Source organism: Palaemon carinicauda, chromosome 6 (genome assembly GCF_036898095.1).
Source record: "Palaemon carinicauda isolate YSFRI2023 chromosome 6, ASM3689809v2, whole genome shotgun sequence".
In the NCBI taxonomy this organism is placed as follows: domain Eukaryota; kingdom Metazoa; phylum Arthropoda; class Malacostraca; order Decapoda; family Palaemonidae; genus Palaemon; species Palaemon carinicauda.
The window spans coordinates 87424172-87451472 of NC_090730.1; the positions used below are offsets into that span (position 1 = coordinate 87424172).

At 38.4% G+C, this 27301-nt stretch overlaps 1 protein-coding gene across 1 annotated transcript in view; it reads left to right on the forward strand.

The window, feature by feature from the left end:
* The window catches only part of LOC137643132 (carboxypeptidase D-like), a 261470-nt gene that overhangs the window by 224318 nt on the left and 9851 nt on the right, over window positions 1-27301 (forward strand). The window contains exon 12 of the mRNA XM_068375982.1: window positions 17134-17318. Within this exon, the coding sequence (XP_068232083.1) occupies window positions 17134-17318 (185 nt within the window). The remainder of the gene's footprint in view (window positions 1-17133; window positions 17319-27301) is intronic.

Here is a 27301-nt window from a genome sequence, read left to right on the forward strand (position 1 = left end):
AGTTATAATCTATAATCAGGACATGAGTATCAGATCCAAACAATAACTTAGAATGACTCTGAAATATAACTCCTTGTCTTATACGCACTTCACTGTTCACACACACCATAGCTATTATTAGGCACACCACGGAAAAAGCATGAAGACCTCACATCTTCCCCGATTCTTAATCTTATCTAATTAATCCATCCTCCCAACTTGTCATCTTATTAAAGGGCAAGTATGCCCTCCTCAACCCCATATCTCTCTCTCTCTCTCTCTCTCTCTCTCTCTCTCTCTCTCTCTCTCTCTCTCTCTCTCTCTCTCCGTAATCCTATCTGACTAAGCCATTCTCTCAATGTGTCATCTTATTAAAAAGGCAAGTATGCCCTCCTCAGCCTCATATCTCTCTCTCTCTCTCTCTCTCTCTCTCTCTCTCTCTCTCTCTCTCTCTCTCCATGCACACCTTTCAAGGTGGAGCTTATGATGAGGTTGATATTCCTACAATGTTTTCAAGCTTGCCAGCTGACCAATCATTTGAATCCAAAACTGGATAAACTACTGACACATTGTTGTTGTCAGGTTGTCAACAGGTATTCTGGCACAGTTTTTATAACAGAGTAATGTGCCTCTTACATGTTGCCTTTCACAATGCTTCTAACTGTTATTTTGTCATGATTTACATTTTATTATTATTAATTGCTAAGCTAAAACCCTAGTTGGAAAAGCAGGCTGCTATAAGCCCAGGGTCCCCAACAGGGAAAATAGCCCAGTGAGGAAAGGAAACAAGGAAAAATAAGATATTTTAAGAACAGTTACAACATTGAAATAAACATTTACTATATGACTTTGAAAACAAGAGGAAGAGCAATTAGATAGCATAGTGTGCCCGAGTGCACCCTCAAGCAAGGTAACTCTTAACTCGAGACAGTGGAATACCATGGTACAGAGGCTATGGCACTACCCAAGACTAGGGAACAATGGTTTGATTTTGGAGTGTCCTTCTCCTACAAGAGCTGCTTACCATAGGTAAAGAGTTTCTTCTACCCATACCAAGTGAAAAGTAGCCACTGAACAATTACAATGCAGTAGTTAACCCCTTGGGTGAAGAAGAATTGTTTGGCAATCAGTGTTGTCAGGTGTATGAGGACAGAGGAGAAAATCTGTAAAGAATAGGCCAGACTATTCGGTTTATGTGTAGGCAAAGGGAAAGAACCGTAACCAGATAGAAGGATCCAATGTAATACTGTCTGGCCTGTCATAGCACCCCAAAACTCTAGCGGTAGTATTTCAAAGGGGGCTGGTGCCCTGGCTAACATACTACCTACAAAAAGGCCAACGAATGTTGATTTGAACTTATGCTCTTTACCCTGAAGTCACCTCATGTATACTCAGTCGCCTATTTGAATGACATATGGTTGGACTTTAAATCATCGATTGTTACTTTGAACATTCCTATTTTGGACTATCTCTAAAAATTTATAGGCGACCTCAAAAGCCTGTTTGTTCATATTAGTAACGTAAGTTAAAAATACATATGTTATATACAGGTAATTTTTCTTTATTTGTGAATAGATCATACCGTAGATTCGGATCCTGGCAAAAACTAAATAATAGGGAGAATCGCCAATGCTCTCGAGGGCAATATTTAAAGCAAACTCTGCTGTCAACAACATATCTGACCTAATGCAAGAATTGTGTATAATTATTATTATTATTATTATTTATATTATTATTATTCATAGCTAAGCTATAAACCTTGTTGGAAAAGCATTATGTTATAAGCCCAAGTGCTCTAACAAGGAAAAATAGCCTAGTGAGGAAAGGAAATAAGGAAATAGATAAACAATATAAGAAGTAATGAACAATTGATATCTTTTAAAAACATTAACAACATTAAAACAGACATTTCATATATAAACTTTGGAAAGACTTATGTCAGCCTGTTCAACATAACATTTGCTGCAAGCTTCAACTTTTGAAGTTCTACTGATTCAACTCCCCAATTAGGAAGTTCATTCCACAACTTGGTCACAGCTGGAATAAAACTTTCAGAGTACTGTATAGTATTGAGCCTCATGATGGAGAAGGCCTGACTATTAGAATTAACAGCATTCCTAGTATTAAGAACAGGATAGAACTGTCCAGGAAGATCTGAATGTAAATGATGGTCAGAATTCTAAAAAAAAATCTTATGCAACATGCATAATGAACTAATTGAACGACGGTACCAGAGATTAATATCCAGATCAGGAATAAGAAATTTAATATACTGTAAGTTCCAGTCCAACAAATTAAGATGAGAATCAGTAGATAAGGACCAGACTGAAGAACAATACTCGAAACAAGGTAGAATGAAAGAATTAAAACACTTCAGAATAGATTGATCACCAATTTTTGGTCCAATTGAAGAAGACACGAACCTAATTTGTTTCTCAAAAGTAAATTTGCTGTCGAGAATCACACCTAAAATTTTACAAGATTCATACAGAGTTAAAGAAACATTATCAATGCTGAGATCCAGATTTTGAGGGACCACTGTCCTTGACCTACTTACAATCATACTTTTGTTAGGAGGCAACTTCATACTCCATAATTTGCACCATGCACTAATTTTAGCTGGATTCTATTAAGGGATTCAGCAATCCCATATTACATTCAGGAGATGGAATTGATGTAAAGAGAGTAGCATCATCTGCATATGCAACAAGCTTGTTCCCTAGGCCAAATCACATGTCATGTGTATATAGTGTGAAAAGTAATGGGTCAAGAACACTACCCTGAGGAACACCAGATATAACATTCCTATACTTACTATGGTGCCCATCAACAACATCTCTCTGTGGTCTATTACTTAAAAGTTCAATAATGATGCTAAGAAATGACCCACCCACTCCCAACTGTTTGAGTTGCAAAACAAGGTCCTTGTGATTAACACGGTCAAAGGCAGCACTAAAATTAAGGCCAATCTTATGAACTTCCTGACCACAATCAAGGGATGTCTGTACAGCATTGGAAATTGTAAGAAGGGCATCACTTGCTTCAAGGCCTTTACAAAAACCAAATTGCAAACCAGGGAACAGATGATTACCTTCAGCAAACCTATTAAGATATTTTGCCAAAAGATGTTTGAAAACTTTAGATAATATGGGACTTATGGAAATTGGGTGGTAATCAGTTGGACTTGAGCTACCACAAACACATTTACATAATGGAGTAACATCACCAATTCTGCAACAAGTGCTAAAAGCTCCTCTTCTTGCTATTAGCGCAAAATAATAGATAACTTTGGAGCTTAGAAATCTACAGTCTTTATAAAAAAACAAAGGAAAAATACAATTTGGGTGTACAGTACACCCCCATTAGCATCAAGATCTATCAAGAGTGTTTTGATTTCACGAGATCGAAAAGCTAAACTAGTTAGTTTAGCCTCAGGAAAGCAAGAATGAGGAAGTTTGAGTTTCTCATTACTCTTCTTACTGTCAAACACATCATCCAAAAGACATTCCTTTTCCTCTGGACAGTGAGTGATAGAGCCATCTGGTTCAAGCAAAGGAGAAACTGTTGTATCTACACCAAAGAGGGCAGATTTAAGGGTAGTCCACCACTTATACTCCTTCGTTGTACCAGAAAGGATTTCTTTTATGGTTAGATTTTATTCCTTTTCAGTTGAAGCATAAACTCTCTTGAGCAAAAGGTCTAAGCTGAATATAGTTATTCCAGGTAAAATCTGATCTCTTACCCTTCCAAAGATGATGGGCCTCCTGCTTCTCCAAATAAGCACATCTACAATCATCATTGAACCATGGTTTGTCCTTCACTTGGTACCTTAGCACATGAGAAGGAATACGCCTATCAAATATGTTGACTAGATTCTCATTCAAAGGGACAACAGGATGAACACTACTACTTTACAATTGTGTCACATTCAAACCCAAAAGATCATGGAAAATCCCATTCCAGTCTGCTGGAGATTTCATATAAATCTTACATGAATACATCAGGGACAGGCAGCTCAGTCTTCACTACTAATGAAATCAAGGCATGATCAGATGTCCCAATTGGAGAACCAACCTTACTTGCTATAACTACAGGGGAGTCAGTTTATATGAGGTCCAAGCAGTAACCAGACCTATGAATTGCTTCACTTATGACTTATCTACAGCCTGATTCAAAGGCAAAGTTTAAAACTCTTAAGCCAAGGCGATCGGTAGGAAATACAGAATTTAACCATGCCCTATGGTGAGCATTGAAATCACCAGCAAAGACAAAAGAGGCCTTTCTATCATCTTGTATCTTAGCCATAATGGTAAGAAGACAATTGAAGATAGAATCATCCATGTCAGGATTCCAGTAGATCGAACACAAATAGTTGTTATGCCTGCCACAAACTATTACCTGAATCTCATGAAGCAGGGTATTCAGTCCTAATATACACTGCCATTCCCCTGGCGCTAGGGACGGCATCGCGTTTCAACATTATTAGTTTCATAAAACCAGTTATAAGGAGCTCAGATGAGTGCCTCATATTAGAAATCAGTTTCTGAGCACAAAAGAATATCATACTGTCTGGAAGCAACTTTAACGTCTTGAATATTTGCATGATGACCATGAATATTGCAATACAGTAGACAACATTGACGAAATCTAGAACTTACTGGTCCCGAATTTTGCTCAATGTATCCAGACAGCATAAGAATTAATGGTAATAAAAAAGATAACAAAATATGTACAGAAATATAAATAAAGTGATTGATCAAACCCTTAGACTAAAGAAAAAAGTAAGAAAAACTGGTCAACATGGAAGAGCCGTTACACCATGCAAGGCAAAATACCCTCCAGGATAGCCACTTGTACTGAAGGGAGGACAGTATAGATGGTTTTGAAAAGAAAAATAATCGGATAAGGAAAAGACAACCTCTTGATAAGCCACCAGGCATCCATGGCCTTTCTATTAAGCCTGCCCAACACACCAATTCTAAAAGAAACAAGAGGGAAAGGAAAAATGAGATAGAATAGTGTGCCCCAGTGTACCCTCAATCAAGAGAACTCTAACCCTAAATTGTGCTAGACCATGGTACAGAGGCTATGGCACTACCCAAGATTAGAGAACAATGGTTTGATTTTGGAGTGTACTCCTAGAAGAGCTGCTCACCATAGCTAAAGAGTCTCTTCTACCCTTACCAAGAGGAAAGTAGTCACTGAACATTTACAGTACAGTAATTAGCATACTGATGAGAACCCGATTCTTTGATTATAGTTATCTATTGAAACTAGGTCTATAGGCAAGAATAGGGAAGTGCCAAATATCATACAACTCTGATATGCGACTGAATATTTCGTTAACAAATTCTTTCCCATGATCTGAATTCATTTTTTAGGGAGCACCAAATATTTCAACAAATGCTCTAAGGACCTTTGCTACTTCTTGTGCCAACTTATCTATTAAAGTTAGTGCAACTACCAAAACAAAAATATATTTGTGCCCTTCATGTGAAGCTGGTAATGCCCCTATTAAACTGTTATGTAACAAAAATATATTTGTGCCCCTCATATGAAGCTGGTAATTATTATTATTATTATTATTATTATTATTATTATTATTATTATTACCAGCCAAGCTACAACCCTAGTTGGAAAAGCAAGATACTATAAGCCCAAGGGCTCCAATAGGGAAAAATAGCCCAGTGAGGAAAGGAAATAAGGAAATAAATAAATGATGAGAATAAATTAACAATAAATCATTCTGAAAACAGTAACAACGTCAAAACAGATATGTCCCATATAAACTATTAACAGGGTCAAAAACAGATATGTCATATATAAACTATAAAAAGACTCATGTCAGCCGGGTCAACATAAAAACATTTGCTCCAACTTTGAACTTTTGAAGTTCTACTGATTCAACTACCCAATTAGGAAGATCATTCCACAACTTGGTAACAGCTGGAATAAAACTTCTAGAATACTGAGTAGTATTGAGCCTCATGATGGAGAAGGCCTGGCTATTAGAATTAACTGCCTGCCTAGTATTATGAACAGGATAGAATTGTCCAGGGATATCTGAATGTAAAGGATGGTCAGGGTTACAAAAAATCTTATGCAACATGCATAATGGACTAATTGAACGATGGTACCAAAGATTAATATCTAGATCAGGAATAAGAAATTTAATATATCGTAAGTTTCTGTCCGGTAAATTAAGATGAGAATCAGCAGCTGAACACCAGACAGGAGAACAGTACTCAAAACAAGGTAGAATGAAAGAATTAAAACACTTCTTCAGAAAAGGTTGATCACTGAAAATCTTGTAAGACTTTCTCAATAAGCCAATTTTTTGTACAATTGAAAAAGACACAGACCTAATTTGTTTCTCAAAAGTAAATTTGCTTTTGAGAATCACACCTAAAATTTTAAAAGTCATCCAAATTTAAAGAAACATTATCAATACCTGTACTGAGATCCGGATGTTGAGGAGCCACCGTCCTTGACCTACTTACAATCATACTCTTGAGTTTTGTTAGGATTCAACTTCATACCCCATAATTTGCACCATGCACTAATTTTAGCTAGATCTCTATTAAGGGATTCACCAAACCCAGATCTACATTCAGGTGATGGAATTGATGCAAAGAGAGTATCATCATCTGCATATGCAACAAGCTTGTTTTCTAGGCCAAACCACATGTCATGTGTATATAGTATGAAAAGTAATGGGCCAAGAACACAACCCTGTGGAACACCGGATATCACATTCCTATACTCACTATGGTGCCCATCAACAACAAATCTATGAGATCTATTACTTAGAAAATCAATAAAAATGCTATGAAACGACCCACCCACTACCAACTGTTTGAAAACAAGGGCCTCATGATTAACACGGTTAAAGATTTCACTAAAATCAAGGCCATTCATACAAACTTCCTGACCACAATCAAGGGATTGCTGTACAGCATTGGAGATTGTAAGAAGGGCATCACATGCTCCAACGCCTTTACAAGAACCAAATTGCAAACTAGGGAACAGATGATTACCTTCAGTAAACCTATTAAGACGTTTGCCAAAAGACTTTCAAAAACTTTAGATAATATGGGAGTTATGGAAATTGGGCAGTAATCAGTGGGACTTGAGCTACCACAAACACATTAACATAGAGTAGTAACATTACCAATTCTCCAACAAGTGCTAAAAGCTCCTCTTCTTGCTAACTTGTGCAAAATAACAGATAACTTTGGAGCTAAGAAGTCTGCTGTCTTTATAAAAAACAAAGGAAAAATACCATTTGGATCTACACCTCCATAAGCATCAAGGTCCATCAACAGAACTTTAATCTCACAAGATCGAAAAGCTAAACTAGTTAGTTGAGCCTCAGGAAAACAGGAATGAGGAAGTTCAAGTTTTTCATTACTCTGTTTACTGTCAAAAACATCAGCCAAAAGGGTTGCCTTTTCCTTTAGACAGTGAGTGTCTGAGCCATCTGGTTTAAGTAAAGGAGAAACTGTTGCATCTACACCAAAGAGTGCAGATTTATAGGTAGACCACCAATTGTGTTCCTGGGTTGTACCAGAAATAGTTTCTTTTATGGTTAAATTGTACTCCTTTTCAGTTGAGGCATAAACTCTCTGAGCAAAAGCTCAAAGCTGAGTATAGTTGTTCCAGGTCAAATCTGATCTGTTACTCTTCCAAAGATGATAGGCCTCCTGCTTCTCCAAATAAGCACGTCTACAATCATCATTGAACCACGGTTTGTCCTTCACTCGATACCTTAGCACACGAGAAGGGATACGCCTATCAATTATATTGACTAGATTCTCTTTCAAAGGGACAACAGGATCTACACTACTATATAATTGTGACCAATTCAAGCACAAAAGATCATGCAAAATCCCATTCTAGTGTGCTTGGGATTTCATATAAATTTTACAAGAGTATGATATATCAGGGATTGGCTGCTCAGTCTTCACTACTAATGAAATCAAGGCATGATCAGACGTCCCGACTGGAGAACCAACCTTACTAGTTATAACACCTGGGGAGTCAGTGTATATGAAGTCCAAAGCAATTACCAGACCTGTGAGTAGCTTCATTTATGATTTGCTCACAGCCTGATTCAGAGGCAAAGTCTAAAGCTCTTAAGCCATGGCGATCGGTAGGAGAGATAGAACTTAACCACTCCCTATGGTAAGATCACCAACAAAGACAAAAGAAGCCTTTCTATCTTCTTGTATCTTAGCTATAATGGTAAGAAGACAATTAAAGATAGAATTATCCATGTTTGGATTCCGGTAGATCAAACATAAATAAAAAGTTGTTATGCCTGCCACAAACTTTTATTACCTGAATCTCATGACATCCACATTTGATAGCAGGACTTATGAGAAGCAGGGGACTCAGTCCTAATATACACCGCCATTCCCCTGGCCCTAGGGATGGCATCACGTTTCAACATTATTGTCTTCATAAAACCAGTTATAAGGAGCTCAGATGAGTGCCTCATATTAGAAACCAAAGTTTCTGAGCACAAAAGAATATCATACTGTCTGGACGCAACTGTAAGGTCTTGGATGTTTGCATGAAGACCATGAATATTGCAATACAGAAGACGACATTGACAAAATCTAGGACGTACTGGTCCCGGATTTTGCTCATATGTCTAGACAGCATAAGATTTAATAGAAATAAAAGGGACATCATACTTAAAAACTAGATTAACAAGAATTATAACAAAAACAATATGTACCAAATTATAAATAAAGTAATTGATAAAACCCATAGACTATAGTAAAAAGTTGGAAAAACTGGTCAACATGGAGGATACACCATGCAAGGCTAAATACCCTCCTGGATAGCCACTTCAACTGAAGGGAGGACAGTAAAGATGGTTTTGAGAAGAAAGAGAATCAGAAAAGGAAAGACAACCTCATGATAAACCACCAGGCATCCATGGCCCTTCTATTATGCCTGCCCAACACACCATTTAAAAAAAACAAGAGGAAGAAAAAAATGATAATAAGATAGAATAGTGTGCCTGAGTGTACCCTCAAGCAAAAGAACTCTAACCCAAAACAGTGGAAGACCATGGTAGAGAGGCTATGGCACTACCCAAGACTAGAGAACAATGGTTTAATTTTGGAGTGTCCTTCTCCTAGAAGAGCTGCTTACCATTGCTAGAGAGTCTCTTCTACCCTTACCAAGAGGAAAGTTCACTGAACAAATTGCTGTACAGTAATTAATCCCTTGGGTGAAGAAGTGTTTAGTATCTCATTGTTGTCAGATGTATGAGGAAAGACTAGAATATGTAAAGAATAGGCCAGACTATTCTGTGTAAGTGTAGGCAAAAAAAAGGGATTTTGACGAAGGAAAAATCTATTTCTGGGGAGAGACCTGTGACGCCCGGTGAAAAGGGTCCTTCTTTACACTTTTCTAATATAAATCTTCCAAATATATTAGAGAAAGATAAAAGCATGGAATGCAAATGTTACTACCATCGCGCGATCACCTTGTGGGTGTCGAGTATTCAACAAGGGCGTGTGAAAACCACTATTCACAGGCTGTCTTCCATTTAGATTATCCCTTCATCAAAGGGGAGGGCCGTGGCAGGCCCTAGAGAATACAGTTGGGCTACCCCACCGACACCTACTACTCGCGCTCTCCAGGTCATCCTTTTGCAAGAACATATGGCTTGGCAAGGAAAGGGTGGGTCCGTACAAAAATAACCGGGAAGGGTTTCACCGGGCGTCACAGGTCTCTCCCCAGAAATAGATTTTTCCTTCGTCAAAATCCCTTTTCTGGGTCGATCTGTGACGGTCGGTGAAAATGTACCAGAGAATGCCTTCCAAGCCCAATAAAGTAATAACATAATGCGGAGAATACAATCACCATGTACGACAATAATATAATATAATAATGTAAGAAACGTCCAATTACCAACTAGCCAAATGACATAGGGAGCGTAAGGCTAAATAACTAAGACGACAAGGAATCAACTGAGTGTCGAATCGCAAAAGGCATCAAACCTTACATGTCTAAGCCTATCTGAACCTTAAAGGAACGGTAACTACAATAACAGTTAAACATAGGAATTGAACATGGCAAATATCATAGGGCTAACGAACTACCCAGGAGAGTGGCGACATGGTGTGAGTGGCGGGTAGGGGGGGAGAAGAGAAGAGATGGAAGAAAGGAAGAATCAGAGATTATTGGAGAGGGAAAAGGCTCCCCGCTGCCATCGTCGGGTATTTAAGGGCCTGTAAGATCTTTAGATAGTGGCGTTTAACAACCATAGGGGATTTCCAACCCGTATATTTTTTTAAAAATCATCAAAGTCCCTGTTCTGGAAGTAACTGATATAGGTATCTACTGTCCGTATATCATGAGCCTGGGGAAATGATTCCGGATTAGTATGTTTAAAGTAGTAGAGGATTTGTTGCCTGATACCGTAAATGGAAATAGTACCTCCTTGTTCCCCGATAACCAAGGGTCCAGACGAGCGGGTGGCAGTTCTAGCTAAAAAAAGGCCTTGAGAGTAGTGACTGAACACAGAGAAAAGATCCTGGGGAAGAAGAATAATCTTCCGAGGGGAGCACCTATTTTGCGGATCCTCATTTCTTAGCTAGGAAAGCATTGTCTGGAGAAAGAAGTTCTTCGCCTGAAGGGAGGAAATCTATGTTTTCCGGGTTCGTGAGAGAGCTGCTAGTTCTGATATTCCATCACCTGAGGCCAAAGCCGTTAGGAATAAAGTCTTCGTAAGAAGAGTGATAAGAGCAGGATTCATTGTCCGTGTCCGGCGCAAGATTTGAGGACACCGTTCATAGACCAGAGTCCTTTTGTGGCCGAACCGAAGGTCAAAGCCTAGCACATGTTTTTGGAATAGATGAGAAATAGGAATCAGCTAAGTTAATGTTAAACCCAACAAGGAAGATCTTCAAATCTGACTTGATGGTGGTTAAAGTGCTAACTGTTAGGCCTTTGCCAAATAAGAACCTCAAGAAAGAGATGTCTATATTCGGAGACATACGAGTATGGTCTGAACTCTTAGGGAATCTGCTAGTTGTTAACGGCCGAATCATATTGGGGAATTGTCGAGTCCCTTTTGTCTGATTCAATGAAGATATCGATTTCCGGTTCAATGTTCGTGTCTCTACGAGCTGCAAACTTCCTGTAGTCCACAAAGTCAGAGTTTTGGCTACTCTTGAGCAATCCGACACAGTGAGTTTGGATTACTTGAGTCAGTTTGGGGAATGGAATCCGGAAGGGACGGAGTTTCAACTCGAGGAGGAGAGGAAACCAACTGTTCTTGGCCAGTGAGGTGGTACTAAAGCCACTGCCCCCCGGAAGGAGCGTAGTTTGTGTAAAAGTCTCATTAGAAGATTCACTGGGGGAAATAGGTAAACCTTCTTCTAATGGTTCCTGAGTATTCACCGGAATGAAATTATGTCTAGAGACCATTCTGACTCCAGTGGTTTCGTCCTGTCTAGTGAGTCTGCTCTCACATTCTGGATTCCCGCAAGGTGAGTTACTGACAGGATCCAGTTCTTTTCTGTTGGCCAGGCGAAGATAGTGACCAGGATCCGATTCAGGTCGGGTGACTTGGATCCTCCCCTGTTGACGCAGTGTACTACGTCTGTGCTGTCTGACACTACTCTGATGTGACTCGACCTCGGAGGAGAGAGTCTCTTCAGGGTCAAGAACACAAAAATATAAATCGTAACCAGAGGGAGGGATCCAATGTATTGCTGTCTGGCCAGTCAAAGGATCCAATACCTCTCAAGTGGTAGTATCTCAACGGGCGGCTGGTGCCCTGGCCAACCTACTACCTATAATGCCCCTATTAAACCATTATGTACTCGACTCCACTTCTCGGTAACAAGGGGCCATACTCAGGAGGTATGTTTAATCTAAGGGATCTATACAGATTACAAGGATGGCATGCATGAAAACTTCTGTATGTCTTGTTTCATGCCTTTCCAATATAAAGAATCGGAGGCTCGCCTAAAGTTTTTTGCTACTCCTACGTTTCCTGATACCGGTGATGAATATGATAAACGTTATCGCTTTACTCATAAAAGATGTTGGCAAGATTGTGCTTTAGAATAGCTAATTTTTCTTTAAATCAGTTAGATATAAGATGTTACCTTCAATTACAAATCTATTGGGTGGAAGTGAAATGTTGGAGGGAAATTCATGCATTTCCTCCCTAAGATACTGTATGCTTGGACTTTGCTCCATAAGGAGTCATTATTTTGTGCCCTAATCAGGTGCACCATCATCTCGAACGTAATATGCTTTAAGGACAGTTTTACTCACGTTCTCAACAGTCATAACATCTAGACTATGAGTGGGCAGTGACTCCATTCACTATCCATGTCCGCTGAGCTGACGTCTCTTCTATGTATGGCACGTCAACAGGTCCAGCTCGATCCGGTTCGAACGCGGGTGTGTGCGCATGCATTGACCTCATCATTGCGGCAAGCAAGCGAGATCGCACATCTGGGACCTTACTAGTGCAGCCAGGAATATAATCAAAGTCTACATTGTCAAATTCAAATAATGATTATAAACATCCTTGCATGACGTCTTGATAAATCTCACATCCTAAGAATATATGACAAAGGTTGATGATCGGATTTAATACGAATTGGATATCCCAGCAGGAAGTAGCAATTTCTTTCTAATACAGTACTCATTTGATTCTAAGAACATCTTTATCAAGCACTGAATAATGTGTTTCAGGTCCCTTTAACACTCGTGAAGCAAACACTACAGTATGGGGAATTCCATTATCATCTAATTGTTCAATTACCCCTCCAATGGCCACATTGCTAGCATCACAAGTTACTTAAAACTCTCGATCAAACTTAGGAAAAACTAAAAAACTATCTTCAGATAATTCTTATTTCAATTGTTAGAAAGCATGTTCATGTTTGCAAGACCATTTATAATTCTTTTTTCTGAGTTAATCTGGCCAAAATTTGACAAAATGTTTATAATGAGATGCTAATCCCAAAAATGAACTGGCTTGTTTGATTGTTCAAGGACGAGGATATTTCCTAATCGCCTGTACTTTGTCCACCATTGGGCTTACGCCTTTGTTACTGATTACGAAACCTAGAAATTGAACCTCTGGCTGAAAAAGCTGACATTTATATAAGTTGACCCTTAAATTATGTCGCCTCAGAGCTTCGAGTACTTTAACAAAATTAGCCATACAGGTATGTTCTTCTCAGGTATTTCTCAAGATTATGATGTCATGTAAATAAATCAATACAGCACTTCCTACCAATTCAGCAAATACGCTCATCATTACTCGTGAAAAATGGGCAGGCGCATTCTTTAATCCAAAGCCCAAAGTATTAAAGGAATACAATGAATCACCCCCCACAATTGCGGTCTTCTCTCTACTTTCATGATCAATTGCAATATGATGATAACCAGATACTGTATAAGATCTAAGGTCAAGACCAAAGTGTTATTTTTTCTCCACATAATATCTCTTCTATGGATGGCAAAGAAAACAAATCGCCTTTTGTGACACTGTTTAATTTACGATAATCAATGCAAATGCATAAAGCACCAGACTTTTTCTTTACGACTAATATAGGAGATTGTCAGGGAGAATTCAAAACTGAGATGATACCATTCTCTTTCATTTCTATCTTTCTATTTACTTTGGACTGATACGCATCAGATATCTACTGGCGGACTATCTCCCGTACCCAAAAGAAAAGGCATAAAGTCACAATTCTCAGGCAGTTCTTCACTCAGAATGAATATATTATAATATTCTTCTAAAATTTGAGCAATATTAAAATGATATTTGGAAGGAGTCAAACTAAACTCAGTGTCCTTTAAAGTGCATACACATTCCGATGAGATATTTAGCTGAACGGTGGCAACTGAAACAACATTAAATTTCTTTCAACAAATGCCAATAATGTATCTTTTGTAAGTAACACTGGTGTAGATACAAAATATGAAATAATACCTCAACCTTTCCTTCTTTTATCTGTACCAAGGAATCAGAAATTATGTTATCCTCAAAATCTGTATGGGGCACAAGGATGCAAATACCATTAATGAAATCTCTGACAAACGTCAAATATAATCAATACACGTTTTCTTAGAAAATTGAGCTTCACATTTATCAGAAACATTATTGAAAGGTGCTATTACCATGGCTATAGCTGCAACTGTCCCTCTAAGGGCAAGGATTTGATCCTCCAAAGTTACTATTAATCTTTCTGAATAAGAAATCACATTTATTCTCAAATGACAAATGGCATCTATACAAAATATAATATCAATTCCCTTAATTCCCAAGTCAGGCTCAACGTAAAAATCATGGATTAATTTCTTATCAGCTATTCCAAATGGTTGGGAACAAAAAGTTTTAATGTAAAGTTCCTTCCCTTCAATACCTTGACATTTTAAGGGATTTGCACTTTGAACCTAAGCAATAGTAACGTGATTCAACAAACAGCGATACAACAGCCCCATTGTCAATCAAAACATTCTTAAAACCTGATGAGATCTTAACTTTGACAATGAGCTTTTGTGGAGCTGTCTCAGGTCCTCGTTCTACTGGGGCAGCCTTGGAGCCGCTGTTACCTCTCGGGGTTGTCCTTGGGTTTCTTGGGCTGGGGACGTCTGCCAGGACGCCTGCACCTGTTGATTCAACGATGAAGCCCTCCATAGGGGGTGGGTTTGTAGAAAACCTATCGGCCACAGTGGGTAGTATGGTGGGACCCCGAAGGGGGTGGGGGGCATCCTTCGATCACTAACTGGGGTGCTTTTGTTCCCCCCAGTGGAGAAATGGGCGGCCCTGCAATCGCGGGTGTATTGTCCCCATTTTCCGCAATTATAACATTGCCGCCCTTTCCTGTTGTGAGGGCAATATTTTTGCCAAATGGCTCGCACCTCCACAAGTATAGCAAGCTCCCGTTCCAACCTTGCCTCAGCCCTGGTGGTTTCTTCTCCGTGCATTGTCCGCTTCCAAACGACCAGTTCGGCGGCGACAGAGTGGGGTTAGTGTTCTTCGGGGCTGGCTCTTTCTATGCCCCTCCTGGCAGTTGTATTGGATTTCGGGGCTGGCTCTTTCTACGCCCCTCCTGGCAGTTGTATTAATGTTTGCACATTCTCCATTGCTGATACAGGGTGCCTCGTGTGTCGAATTTGGGGTTTTGCTAGTGTGATTTTCTTCCTGTCGGTCCAACAGTTTTCTGACATAGCTGCATTTATCGTGCTGATGAAGGCTTAGATGGAATAATATCTTATCCCTTCTTCGGGAACCTCATCCTCAAAGACTGGTACGTGTTCAGTTAACGGGGGGAAAAGTACCATCATTGTTCCAGTGTGCTGTGCTCTTCTTCGACACTCAAATCCGGCCTCTTCATCCAGGGAACTACTGTTTATTACTTGTTCGTGTCCCTGGCCTCTTGCGTTTTCTTTTCAAGAAACATATTTTCCCCTACTGGTTGTCCCCTAAAATGATGTACTTTATTCTTCCATGGACGTCTTCTTTGATTATTAGCACTGTTTTTTTTTTTTTTTTTTTTTTTTTTTTTTTTTTTTGACAATTTTAAGCACTTGCTATTGTCTATTTTCTAGCTCTGTTTCTACTCTGTTATCATCCCAACGATCTGCCACCACTTTGTGACAATGGATGTCACTTAAAAGATTAGAATAAGAAGCAATTAAGCTTTGATAACAGAGTGTATTTCCAAAATATTTAATACAAAATGAGCTCAGGATAAAGTAACTTTCTTCAAATCTGAGTTGAAAAGATCACTTGAACCAGGAGCATCATGTTTTACTTTACTTTTAATCGTGCTCGTATTCTTTAATAAGTCTCAAATAACAAATGAACCGTTTCAAAGTTAATGTTAACCAAGTCACATGTGAGGGGAAGGGAACACAGCGGAGGACATTTAATTTACTTTAGGAATGTAAGTCTCATGGTACTTATAAAAAATATAACAGCGCTTCACCAAGTCTGGCGTTTTTCTCCTGTCCACCCTGCTGGTCGTCAGATTATATGGGCATGCTGTTTAGTGAAGGGCTGTAAGGACCCTCTGCCCTCTAGGTAGCAGTGTAAGATGACGCAGTATCACTTAGCTATTGCAGGGCCCCGTCTGCCTCCCCTCCCTCTGGCGTGTACCAGGGGAAATACAGAATAGCTTCAGCCTAGTTATGCTTAGTCAACAATTTTATTGGGGCAGTCAAGGCAACCGACTATCACGCTGGAGACATTCCCATGATAGTGTAAAATTGGGTCGTAGGTCACCAACCGCATTACCAGCTTCTTAACAAATTCTCCAATCATTACTTCAACAACACATTTAATTTTGTTTATTCTTTTGTTGTGACAGTGCAATATATACATTGCAACATCCTGTTTTCATTCAGTGTAGAAATGCAAGTTCAAATAATATTTTTATATTTTGTGTCCTATTTCATTGTAAGCATCTTCACAATTTGGAAATGTTAGCAATAAGTTAAAAAACTATTAGAATTGATTTCATCTATTATTTAATTCTTCTACTTTTTAATGTTGCAATTGTCTTCCTATGAGTAAGATTTGAAATAATCAGTCTTGCCTTCAAAAATTGGTCACATTGATGAGTGACTATTGTTATTATAATTTCAGTTTTCGTGGCAAGGTAACAACTCTATCAGCATGAGTCACTAGCTTCAAATAAATGACTAACTGTATGCCTTGATCGTATTCCAAAAGAATTCTATGCATTAGAGATATAGATAAATGCTGTACTGTATGATAATAAACACAGATCACCCATCCCAGTGCAAAGCTCTCTGATGGGTCTGATTTGACTATATAATATCTCAAGTCTCCAGTCTCTCTTATAAGTGTTGTATTTATTAGTGTACATATAGTGTGTGTATTTATTCCAGATTTGCAAGTTACATTGTGATTCTGTTTAATATGTTAATTAACCAATTTTTGGGCCCAGTCCACTGGCATTTAAACCATTATTGTATTCTTATCTATGTCATTTATATTTGATACTTTTTAATTTGCAAGAGATTATGTGCTTTAATGCAATGCTCATTTTAAGCAATGAATAGTCCTGTATTAATTTAGTGTCATGAAAAGTGTGTTGTTGCTCACCAAAAGATATTTATCTTTTACAGGTAACTGCAGCAGGTAAAGAGAACAAAACATTGGGTATCTTGATAGAAACTCACAAAGAGACACCAGCCAGCGTTACTATGGATTCTTTAGAGGAGTCAAGCATAAATTATCATTCATATTTTGCAACTGAAGATTTGATGCACAAACTTGATTCCAATTATTCAAGTTTCACCAGAGTTTACAGGTAAGTTTTCCATTGAAATATAGAAAATCTAATGTACGTATATTTTGAGTTTTAGTTTTATATGCATCACCTACATGAGATACATGAATAATAGTGATGTAGTAAGTACAATATATACGATCATTGTCGTTGTGTGCCATTTATATGCAATTGATAGAGAAAAATCAATATAGGGCTAGATAAGGAGAAAAGCTTGTAATTTGGAGAATTTTCATAAAGTAATTCTCCAAAATATTTCAGTTTGGAAATAAAATTCCAAAAGGGAGCATATGACCATAGTAAAGGCTTTAGTAAAACTGCTAGAGGTGCATTGTGGAAGTTATTAAAGATGTAGCATTAACAAGGTAAAAAGTTGAGATCAGTTAAAGTGTTTATGATGAAAGCAAAGCAACCATTTGCAATATGTAGATGAGGTGGCTGGTTTGTAGCAAAAGTTGCCCCAAGAAAAAGGTTTATTTATTTTTTAGTGACTGTTTAATGGATAGAGCTATTCAGTAAATCAGAGAAAGAATAGTATTTTAATTGCAAAGTTGCCTGATAAGGTGGTTTTGAACTGAATGGGAGTGGCTAATGTGGACAGATTAGTACCCTTGACTAGGGATGATAAAACATAGTTTCTGAAAATAGTAAGATTTGTTGAAATTTTCTGAGAAAGGTTAAAAAGGGACTTTTGTTGTTATTAGGATAAATAGAAATGAGGAAAATAAGTAAATCTAGAAAAGTTACAGAATTGTTTGCAAAAGAATGAGAGTTTGCATAGAAGTACAAGTTGGAATATACTGTACTGTATTAAGGAATTGTTTTTCTATCTTCCTTTATGTACATTAAGGTTGAAGATTGAATGTAAATGAAAGAGAAAAGTTGGATACTGTTGTAGTGAATTATATAATATAGGAGAGTTTAAATGGTCTAAAAAGAATTAGAAAGTGTGGGGCTGTAGGTAACATAGGGAAAGAGATAGATCTGTGTTTTCAAATGTATTATCTTGCAAACCGTATGGAGGAAGAAAGTGAAGAAGAATCACGTAGTGCTGCATGAATGCAGTGGAAGAGGCATTAAAATATATTAGCTCTTATTTCTATGAACTTCTCCCAGCATTCATATTGCTTCTCTTTCAAAGTAGGTTATATGTTGAATATACTAGAAAAATTCCCATTTTCTTTCCTTGTAGGCTAATTAACTTAACCTTCTAGTGTAGTTTACGGATCATATGGCTATGTATAACAACACTGTTGCATGAGTATATTTTCTAGCCTATTCTTCAGATATCCCCTTGAACTAAATGACGGTACGCTTTCTTTTATATTTTGGATTTTAGTCTGATCAACTGTCATGAAACATAATTCCCAAAGAGAGATTGTGAGGTCTTTACTCTCCTCACAACAAATATGTAAATTAGTGAATTGTCCGCGACACGAGACACAAAAAGAAAATGTATCATGATCACCGAAAAACAATTCCATTGCACAACTACTCAGGAATTTCTAACAAATCTAGGAGGAGACTTCTTTAAACCACTAAAAGAAATATAAAACAAACAAAAACCCTGACAATCTGGAGCACCTGGCTTTCACTACCAAGTTGATATTCAGGCTGAAGACATGGCACGACATCTGTAGCATGTTATAGTCGTTAGACACTGGTAAGTCTCATTACTTTACTAGAGGCATTATTATATTAAAAGGAAGAAAATAGGATATTTTTTTATTTTCTAAGGAGTTACATCAACGTACCGAGCGTCTAGAGACAAAAGCAATATAAACATTGGGAAGCTTATAGAAATTATCCATTGTTATTTATTCAATTTAAGAGGATGTTTTCTGAAAGTTGTTAGATTACTTCTTGTCTCTACCTCTCATTTTTTGTCCAAGGTGTTAAGGGCCTTCCATTCTGACACTTATTTGTTCCTATACAAATACAAGCTATCATCCTTTACCACAAGAGAATAGAAAACAGTAAACCCGGAACACGCCAGTTAAAATTATAACAAGGTTTAAGAACTGATAGGTGATTACTTATCAGTAGTGGGGAGGCAACCCCTCCCCCTACCGGCTCACAGACAATTCACTTAGAACTCAGCCATCAGTGAGAGCATACCTTTCTCTAGCTGGAGCTCTTTGTTGGCAAAATTTTACTATTTCTTAATTTTTATTTATTCTAGATTGTTTGCTTTTGTGATTATTTCTTTAAGGATGCCTCTCGTTATGCAGAAATTCCCAGGAGTACTGCCAATTTTCTGTAGTACTTTCATGAGTGCCCTTGAAGTTGATTCTCATCTGTTTTGTCCTCAATGCTGAAGGTATACTTGTTCCCAAGTTTCCCTTTATGATTAATGTTGGGAGTGGCCATCCTCCCAGTGGAAGAAGTACAGGAGGAGGAGGAAGAAAAGCTTAACTCCTTCACTATAAGGAAGAAGATCCGCACTAAGTAGCTGTGTATGAGATTTGTCACCATCGGATATGCATGAACGCTTTCTCTATAATGACCTGCATTTCCATGTTTATTTGTTTTGCTGCTGATTACAGAATAATTTTTCTATATTTTGCTATAATTTCTGTTGTATTTCAATCTGAACAACCAAAAGATTCTTTTTATTTATTGTGAAGTGATTTTAGAATAATTTTTTTTCAAAATAATTTTTTTTTATTATTTTACTCTAAATAATAGTAAAGAACTGTGATTGTATGTGTAAAAGAAAACTTTATATTTATTGTAAAGTGATTATGTGAATGTGTAGTAATTCCAAAATAGATAGCCGGTGAAAGATATAAAACTACCTGTTGGTAATACACCCTATGTTGTGCAGACATGTAAAGAAAATATCAGTTTGTTTCCTTTAGCACAAGAAGTTTATTATAATGAATATTTATGAGGCAAACATACAATGAAAAAAAAAAAACTTTCCTTTTGATGTCAAAAGAAAAATATTTCTGGCCCGAGAGAGAGGTAATATAACTTAATATCTTGAGAGAGAGAGAGAGAGAGAGAGAGAGGGAGAGAGAGAGAGAGAGAGAGAGAGAGAGAGAGAGAGAGAGAGAGATTTAGTTCATTAGACAAATAAGTTCTGGTAATTCCAGTTTTTTATATGAAATACTGTACGCAGTTCAGATTTACGTGACAAATACAGTATAAAATGTTAATAAATGAAAATATAACATTAGGCTAACTTTCATTCGTGAAAACGATGGACAATACTAATATGAAAAATATAAATAAGGCCTGAAAATAATATTTTGTGAAAATGATAGTTGAGAAAATAAGGGGTAAAATAAGAAAAATTAAAACGTGGTATGTTATCGTATTTATAGCTATCAGGGTTACAAATGTGATATGATATTGAGGAAATATCCTAAGTTATCTTTAAAATGCCATGAAAAGATTTAGGAATTCAGAAATTTATAAAGAAATAAGGGGCAGATTCATATGGATTGAGACATTTTCTGATATAATATGGAGATAGTTTTGTTTGATTGTTTTATGTAAGAGCGTGATGGAATTCGACCAGAGCTTTCAGCAATATGCAGGACTGGTGTTTTAGATGTGACTCAAAGGGGAGAACCAGATGGGTGGGGAAGAACGTCACAGCTACATCTCACTTTTGAAAATGCTGTCTGTTTGATTTGAACATTTCTGGGTCGACCTGTGGCGCCCGGTGAAAAGTCCTTCTTGTATGTCTTTTCTGATAAAACCTTCCAATTATACCAGAGAAAGATAAAAGCATGGAATGCTGAGGTTACAACCCTCGCGCGAGCACCTTTTGGGTGTCGTGTATAAAGCAAAGGCGCGTGAAATCCACTATTCACAGGTTGTCTTCCATTTAGTTAATTCCTTCGTCAAAGGGATGGGCCGATACAAAGCCCCTAGACACACCCCCATCGCCGCACCACCCACGCCACGACGCGAGCGCCATCTGAACAACATCCTTCTGTATTGGCCATGATGGCTTGGAAAGGAAAGGGTGGGATCGTGTAAAATAAGGGGAAGGGTTTCACCGGGCGCCACAGGTCTCTCCCCAGAAATAGATTTTTCCTTCGTCAAAATCCCTTTTCTGGGTCGACCTGTGGCGCCCGGTGAAAATGTACCAGAGAATGCCTTCCAAGCCCAACAATAACTACTAATTTAAAAAGGGGAGAGAAACAACACCATGTAAAGAAAATCATATATAATTAAGGTAAGTAGGCATAAAACATAAACTAGCCACAGGGCATAGTGAGAGTAAGGATAAACAAACATGATAACAGGGAAACCTCTGAGTATCAGAGGAAAACATGCAACAAAACTGACATGGCTAAGAATATCCCAACCTTATAACAACGGAAAACAATAATAGTTACAATCATATTAACCTAATATGTAATACACTTAGGGCTAACGAACCACCAAGGAAGCGGCGTCGTGGTGCGAGTGGCGGGTAGGAGGGAGAAGAGAAGAGATGGATGAAAGGAAGAACAAAAGATCAATGGGGAGAGATAAGGCTCCCAGCTGCAACCGTTGGGTATTTAAGAGCCTGTAAGTTCTTTAGATAGTGGCGTTTGAAGACCATAGGAGATTTCCAACCCGTGTACTTCTTAAGGTTATCAAAGTCCATATTCTGGAAATAGTTGATGGAGGTAGCTATCGATCGGATATCATGAGCATGGGGAAATGATCCCGGATTGGCTTGTTTAATGAAGTATAGGATCTGTTGCCTAATGCCACGTATGGAAATGGTACCTCCTTGTTCTCTGATAAACAAGGGGCCAGACGATCGGGTAGCAGTCCTGGCTAAAAAGGCCCTGAGAGTGGTGACCGGACATAGAGAAGTATCTTGGAGAAGAGGAATAATCTTCCAAGGGGACCACCTATTTTGGGGGTCCTCGTTCTTAGCTAGGAACGCCCTGTCTGGTGAAAGAAGTACCTCACCTGAAGGGAGGAAATCCATGTTCTCTGAGTTTCGTGAGAGAGCTGCTAGTTCTGAGATTCTGGAACCCGAGGCCAAAGCTGTTAGAAATAAAGTCTTCCTAAGAAGAGTGATATAAGAGCAGGATTCGTTGTCCGTGTCGGAGGCCAGTTTGAGGACATCATTTAGAGACCAAGAGACCTTTTGAGGACGAACCGAAGGTCGAAGCCTAGCACATGCTTTTGGAATAGATGAGAAATAAGACTCCGCCAGGTTAATGTTAAACCCAACCAGGAAGACTTTCCTCAGAGCTGACTTAATGGTGGTTATAGTGCTAGCTGCTAGGCCTTTGTCAAATATGGACCTAAAGGAAATTTTTCCTTCGTCAAAATCCCTTTTATGCCAACATAGAAATACAGTACAATAAAATAGCCCTTACATAATCATCAGTAAAGACTAGAATCACAAATATTTTAGGTGGTGGTAGGGTAAGATTGGAGAATCCCCTCATCTCTAAGCTGGAGGTTGTCATGCGGGTTAGAGTACTGTCTCGCGTAGGGAAGACACCATTGGCTAGAGAGTGGTGTGGATCTATATGGTAACGTAAAAACAGACTAAAATAGCTCTTACACAATCAGGAATAAAGGTTAGAATTTCAGCCTTTTTGGTTGGCTGAAGAAAGAAGAAGGAGGGGCTAATATGAGGGAGGGGAGGAGCTTTTTTAAAAGAATTCATTAGGTGTGACGTACAACCACGTGCTCTACCTTTTTGTAGGTAATACGAGTGATTTTAACTGCCACATGGCTTATATTTGTAAATGACGTATCCGGTACGTGAACGTGTATTACCTTGCATGTTTTGACGTTATGCGGACGTCATTGTAGATAAGGCATTAAGGGGGATTATAAGCCTTCGGGGGCATTCTCAAAGTCAAAGAAGGCTAGAGCAGCTTCTTCTGCCCCTGGTACTCTTCTTTCTGATTTTCCTCCTCTGCCTTCCTTTTGGGGCCAGTTGAGTAAAAGTATTGGTCCTTTAACCTTAAGGCAAACCCTAAGGCAGGGAGTTCCATCCGTTTCCCCTAACGAAACGTCATGTAATCTTACATACCTGGAAAACATAACGTTTCTTAGTGTTGTATTTGACAATTCCATCTTATTGCAGATGATGGTTGATGATATTACTTCTGCATTATAAATTCCCTTTATTTATCTAGTTACATTACTGCGACTGCTGTTAGCAAGCTCTATGATGTTTCATCTCTGACTCGTGACTAATGTCATGTGAACAGACTACAGTGATGCCTCGATTCAAAAGATTCTGTAAATGAAAAGTTCATGATAAGAAATGAGATGCAGAAATTTTTTTCGCTTTTCAAGATAGGAAACGAGATTCACTTGGCGCTGAGAATAATTTTAAGATTCGTGCACCGCCAAACTGTAATTTTGTCACCATCATCCTGCCCTCCTATTGGTTATCTCCTTACCTTGTGCTAGTTATTCATGTAAGATCCTGCTCTCCTATTTTATATCAATAAGTACTTTTATAAGTTAAAAAAAACCACAATGAACAGTACATTGTAGTGTGTGTATGTACTTTCACACAATGCTGCTACGCATATCAAAACATTAGCGATATTTTTTTCTTTTATTTCTTTAAATAGATACCAGGTTGTATAGTAGCATGTTTTTTCCTTTTAATGTCATGATTATTTATTTACAGTTAATCTTATATCAATAAGAACAATTCTAATTTAACACAATAAACAGAACTGTATTGTATAAATGAATACACAATGCTACTACACATCAAACACATACATACATACATATACCAAAGGCACTTCCCCCAATTTTGGGGGGTAGCCGACAACAACAAGAAACAAAACAAAAAGGGGACCTCTACTCTCTACGTTCCTCCAGCCTAACCAGGGACTCAGCCGAGTTCAGCTGGTACTGCTAGGGTGCCACAGCCCAACCTCCCACATTTCCACCAAAGATGAAGCTTCATACTGCTGAGTCCCCTACTGCTGCTACCTCCGCGGTCATCTAAGGCACCGGAGGAAGCAGCAGGGCCTACTGGAACTGCGTCACAATCGCTCGCCATTCATTCCTATTTCTAGCACGCTCTCTTGCCTCTCTCACATCTATCCTCCTATCACCCAGAGCTTTCTTCACACCAACCATCCACCCAAACCTTGGCCTTCCTCTTGTACTTCTCCCATCAACTCTTGCATTCATCACCTTCTTTAGCAGCCAGCCATTTTCCATTCTCTCAACATGGCCAAACCACCTCAACACATTCATATCCACATCAAACACATTAGCAATATATTTTTTTCTTTCATTTCGGTCGATGAATAACAGATTGCAACATATTTTTTCCTTTAAATGGCATTATTATTTATTTAAAATTAATTTTATGTCACTAAGTACATTTTTAAGTAAAAACATAATGAACATAACTGTGATGTATGTACACATGCATAATGGTACTACACATATCAAACACATTACTCATATATTTTTCTTTAATTTCAGTTAATGAATAACAGATCTTGATACATTTTCCTTATTGATGTCACGATTATTTGTTTGCAATTTAATTCTATATTAGTAGTACATTTTAAAATTAAAAAAACACAATGAACAGTACTGTACTGTGTTATACGTACATACGCACAAAACGGATATGAAGCAAAGCAAAAAATCTATTTTTGGGTGAGATGGCCATGTCGTCCTGATGGAAGCTTCTTATTGGCAGCTTTCCCTTAGAAAGCTGCCAATAGGAAGCTTCCATCAGGACGACATGGTTTGAGCCCAAAAAGCTACTATGCATATGGAAACATTAGCAATATATCTTTCTTTCATTTTGGCAAATAAATAACAGTAAAGAAAACTTTACTGAACAGTTGAAGGTTATTAATTCTACAGAAATTCACATACATATCAACATCAATGAATCTTGCTTGCATCACAATTAAATAACTTGAACATATGAGTGGGTAAAAAATAACATGTATGTTATTTATTGATGTATCACCAATGAATATTAATTGTATCGCATTAAGATAGTTACTGTTAAAAATATCAGCGGTTGAAGAAAACGAGGTGTTAATGCATGATAGAAAACATAGTAAGGGTAGCTATAATAATAGTATAGTACATACGGTACTGCATATTTCGTATATGTATAGTTTTGTACTGGATGTATCGTATTATTTTCCATTTATTATTGCATTATGTTTTAATAACTACTGTATATACAGGTATTAACAGTTAGGGTAGGTATATTGAATGATTCAAATGTATTTGACCATTTCACTGTGGTTATAGCTTTATTATAATTTTAATGTGGTGTTTTTGTAGGGCTTAGAAAAAATTAGGGGAGTTACATGTAAAACGTGACTCACGAAAAGAAAGTCACTCCAGAACCAATTAATTTCGTACATAGAGGGATTGCTGTTGTATACAAAATACAAAAATAACAGATGCACATCATTCTAAAGAATTCTAATCACCTGCAGTACAAAATTAAGAAGAATTATATCCTATCTTTGAGGTAATTTATACAAGGTTCAATACTATTAACATATGCTACAACACATAATTAAAGTTGAAACATGTTCTACCAATGCAATCTATTGCAAATTACTTTCAATACATGTAGTGCTTATGGTATTAAAGTACAAATTACACATAATACTTAGCACTTTAACCTTAAGGCAATCCCTAGGGCAGGGAGGTCCATCCATCTTCCCCTAACGAAATGGTATGACCACCTCAGTGGGAGCCCTCTTCTTTTCAGAGGTCTGATGCTGTGTGTATGCTGTAGGGTATCCAAAGTTCCCCTTCATAGGATAAGCTGCAGCAGTATCTGGCTAACAGTGTTGGCCCGGGAATATTAGGTCATCGCCCCGGTACTTGCAGAGGATGTTCTTAAACATGCCTCTCCCACTCCACAGCCCTTCCCTTCTTTGGACTTATCATTATTCCAACGAGCAGATGAGACATCGCCCCTCTAGGATCTCACCTTTATGATTAATCGCCAGGTTGTGTCCTTCCTCTCCAGAGGAGAATCCTAGACCTGGCCTTCAGAGGAGGTCTCGTCCTCCAAGGATGACTCGCTAATCAGACGACCTTCTCTAAGGACTTCCAAACCCTCTTTTTCATGCTTTACCAGATGACGAGCATCCTCGGTAAGAGCTTCATTGGATTATCAGTCTTGTTGAAGACCTTGTCCATGCAATTCCAGATGTGCTTCTTGGCGAGCTTCAACTATATTTACTTGCCGTCCAGGTTCCTCCCTTACACACCTTGCAAGCACTCTCCAGCGCCTCGTCTAATCCCCCACCTTCCTTGCAGTCATAGATCACCGCTTTCTCACACTAGCAGACATTCTTCCCCAGAGAGTTGTCTCCCTTCATCAAGTGCTTCATGAATGAGCTTCTTCTAGATGCATTTTGAGATGTTCACCATCGCCTCTTCATCCGACCAATTGCCAGACTTACTCTCGTTGATCCTCACCTGTCAGATGTGTTCCTGCATGTCCCTTTCCTAGTTACTCCTTGCCTTGTCACTCTTGCGACAATTCCTCCAAACGCTTGTCTCGTTTTTTGTTGGACAAGCCAAGATCTTCTAGACATTTACCTCCTTTCAAGTGCTCCCCTTGCTCTTGCTCCTCTACCAAGCGATCTCATGAGCTTTCCTTGTTAGAGGATAACTTGTGCTCGGCACTCTAAAGATTTTGACATCTTTCCTCGATTGAGGACAAAGCTCGCTTGTCCTGAACGCGTTCAACACACAAGCGATCCTAAAACCTTTCCCCATTAGAGAACAACACTCTTGCCCTGGTCACGCTTAACACGCAAACAATCGTATGACATTTCCTCATTTGAGGACAATGCTCACTCGCCCTGATCACACGTAACACATGAGATCATACAACCTACCCTCATTAAAGGAAAAACAGTCGCTCGCCTCGCGATCCTAGGCGCCATCGGTCATCCAATCACCACAAACAAGACTCATTATTCACCTGTTCATGCTAGACATGAAAGTCATCATCTTCAGCTAGCAAAGTATCTTCAAGGCATTCTCATACAGAT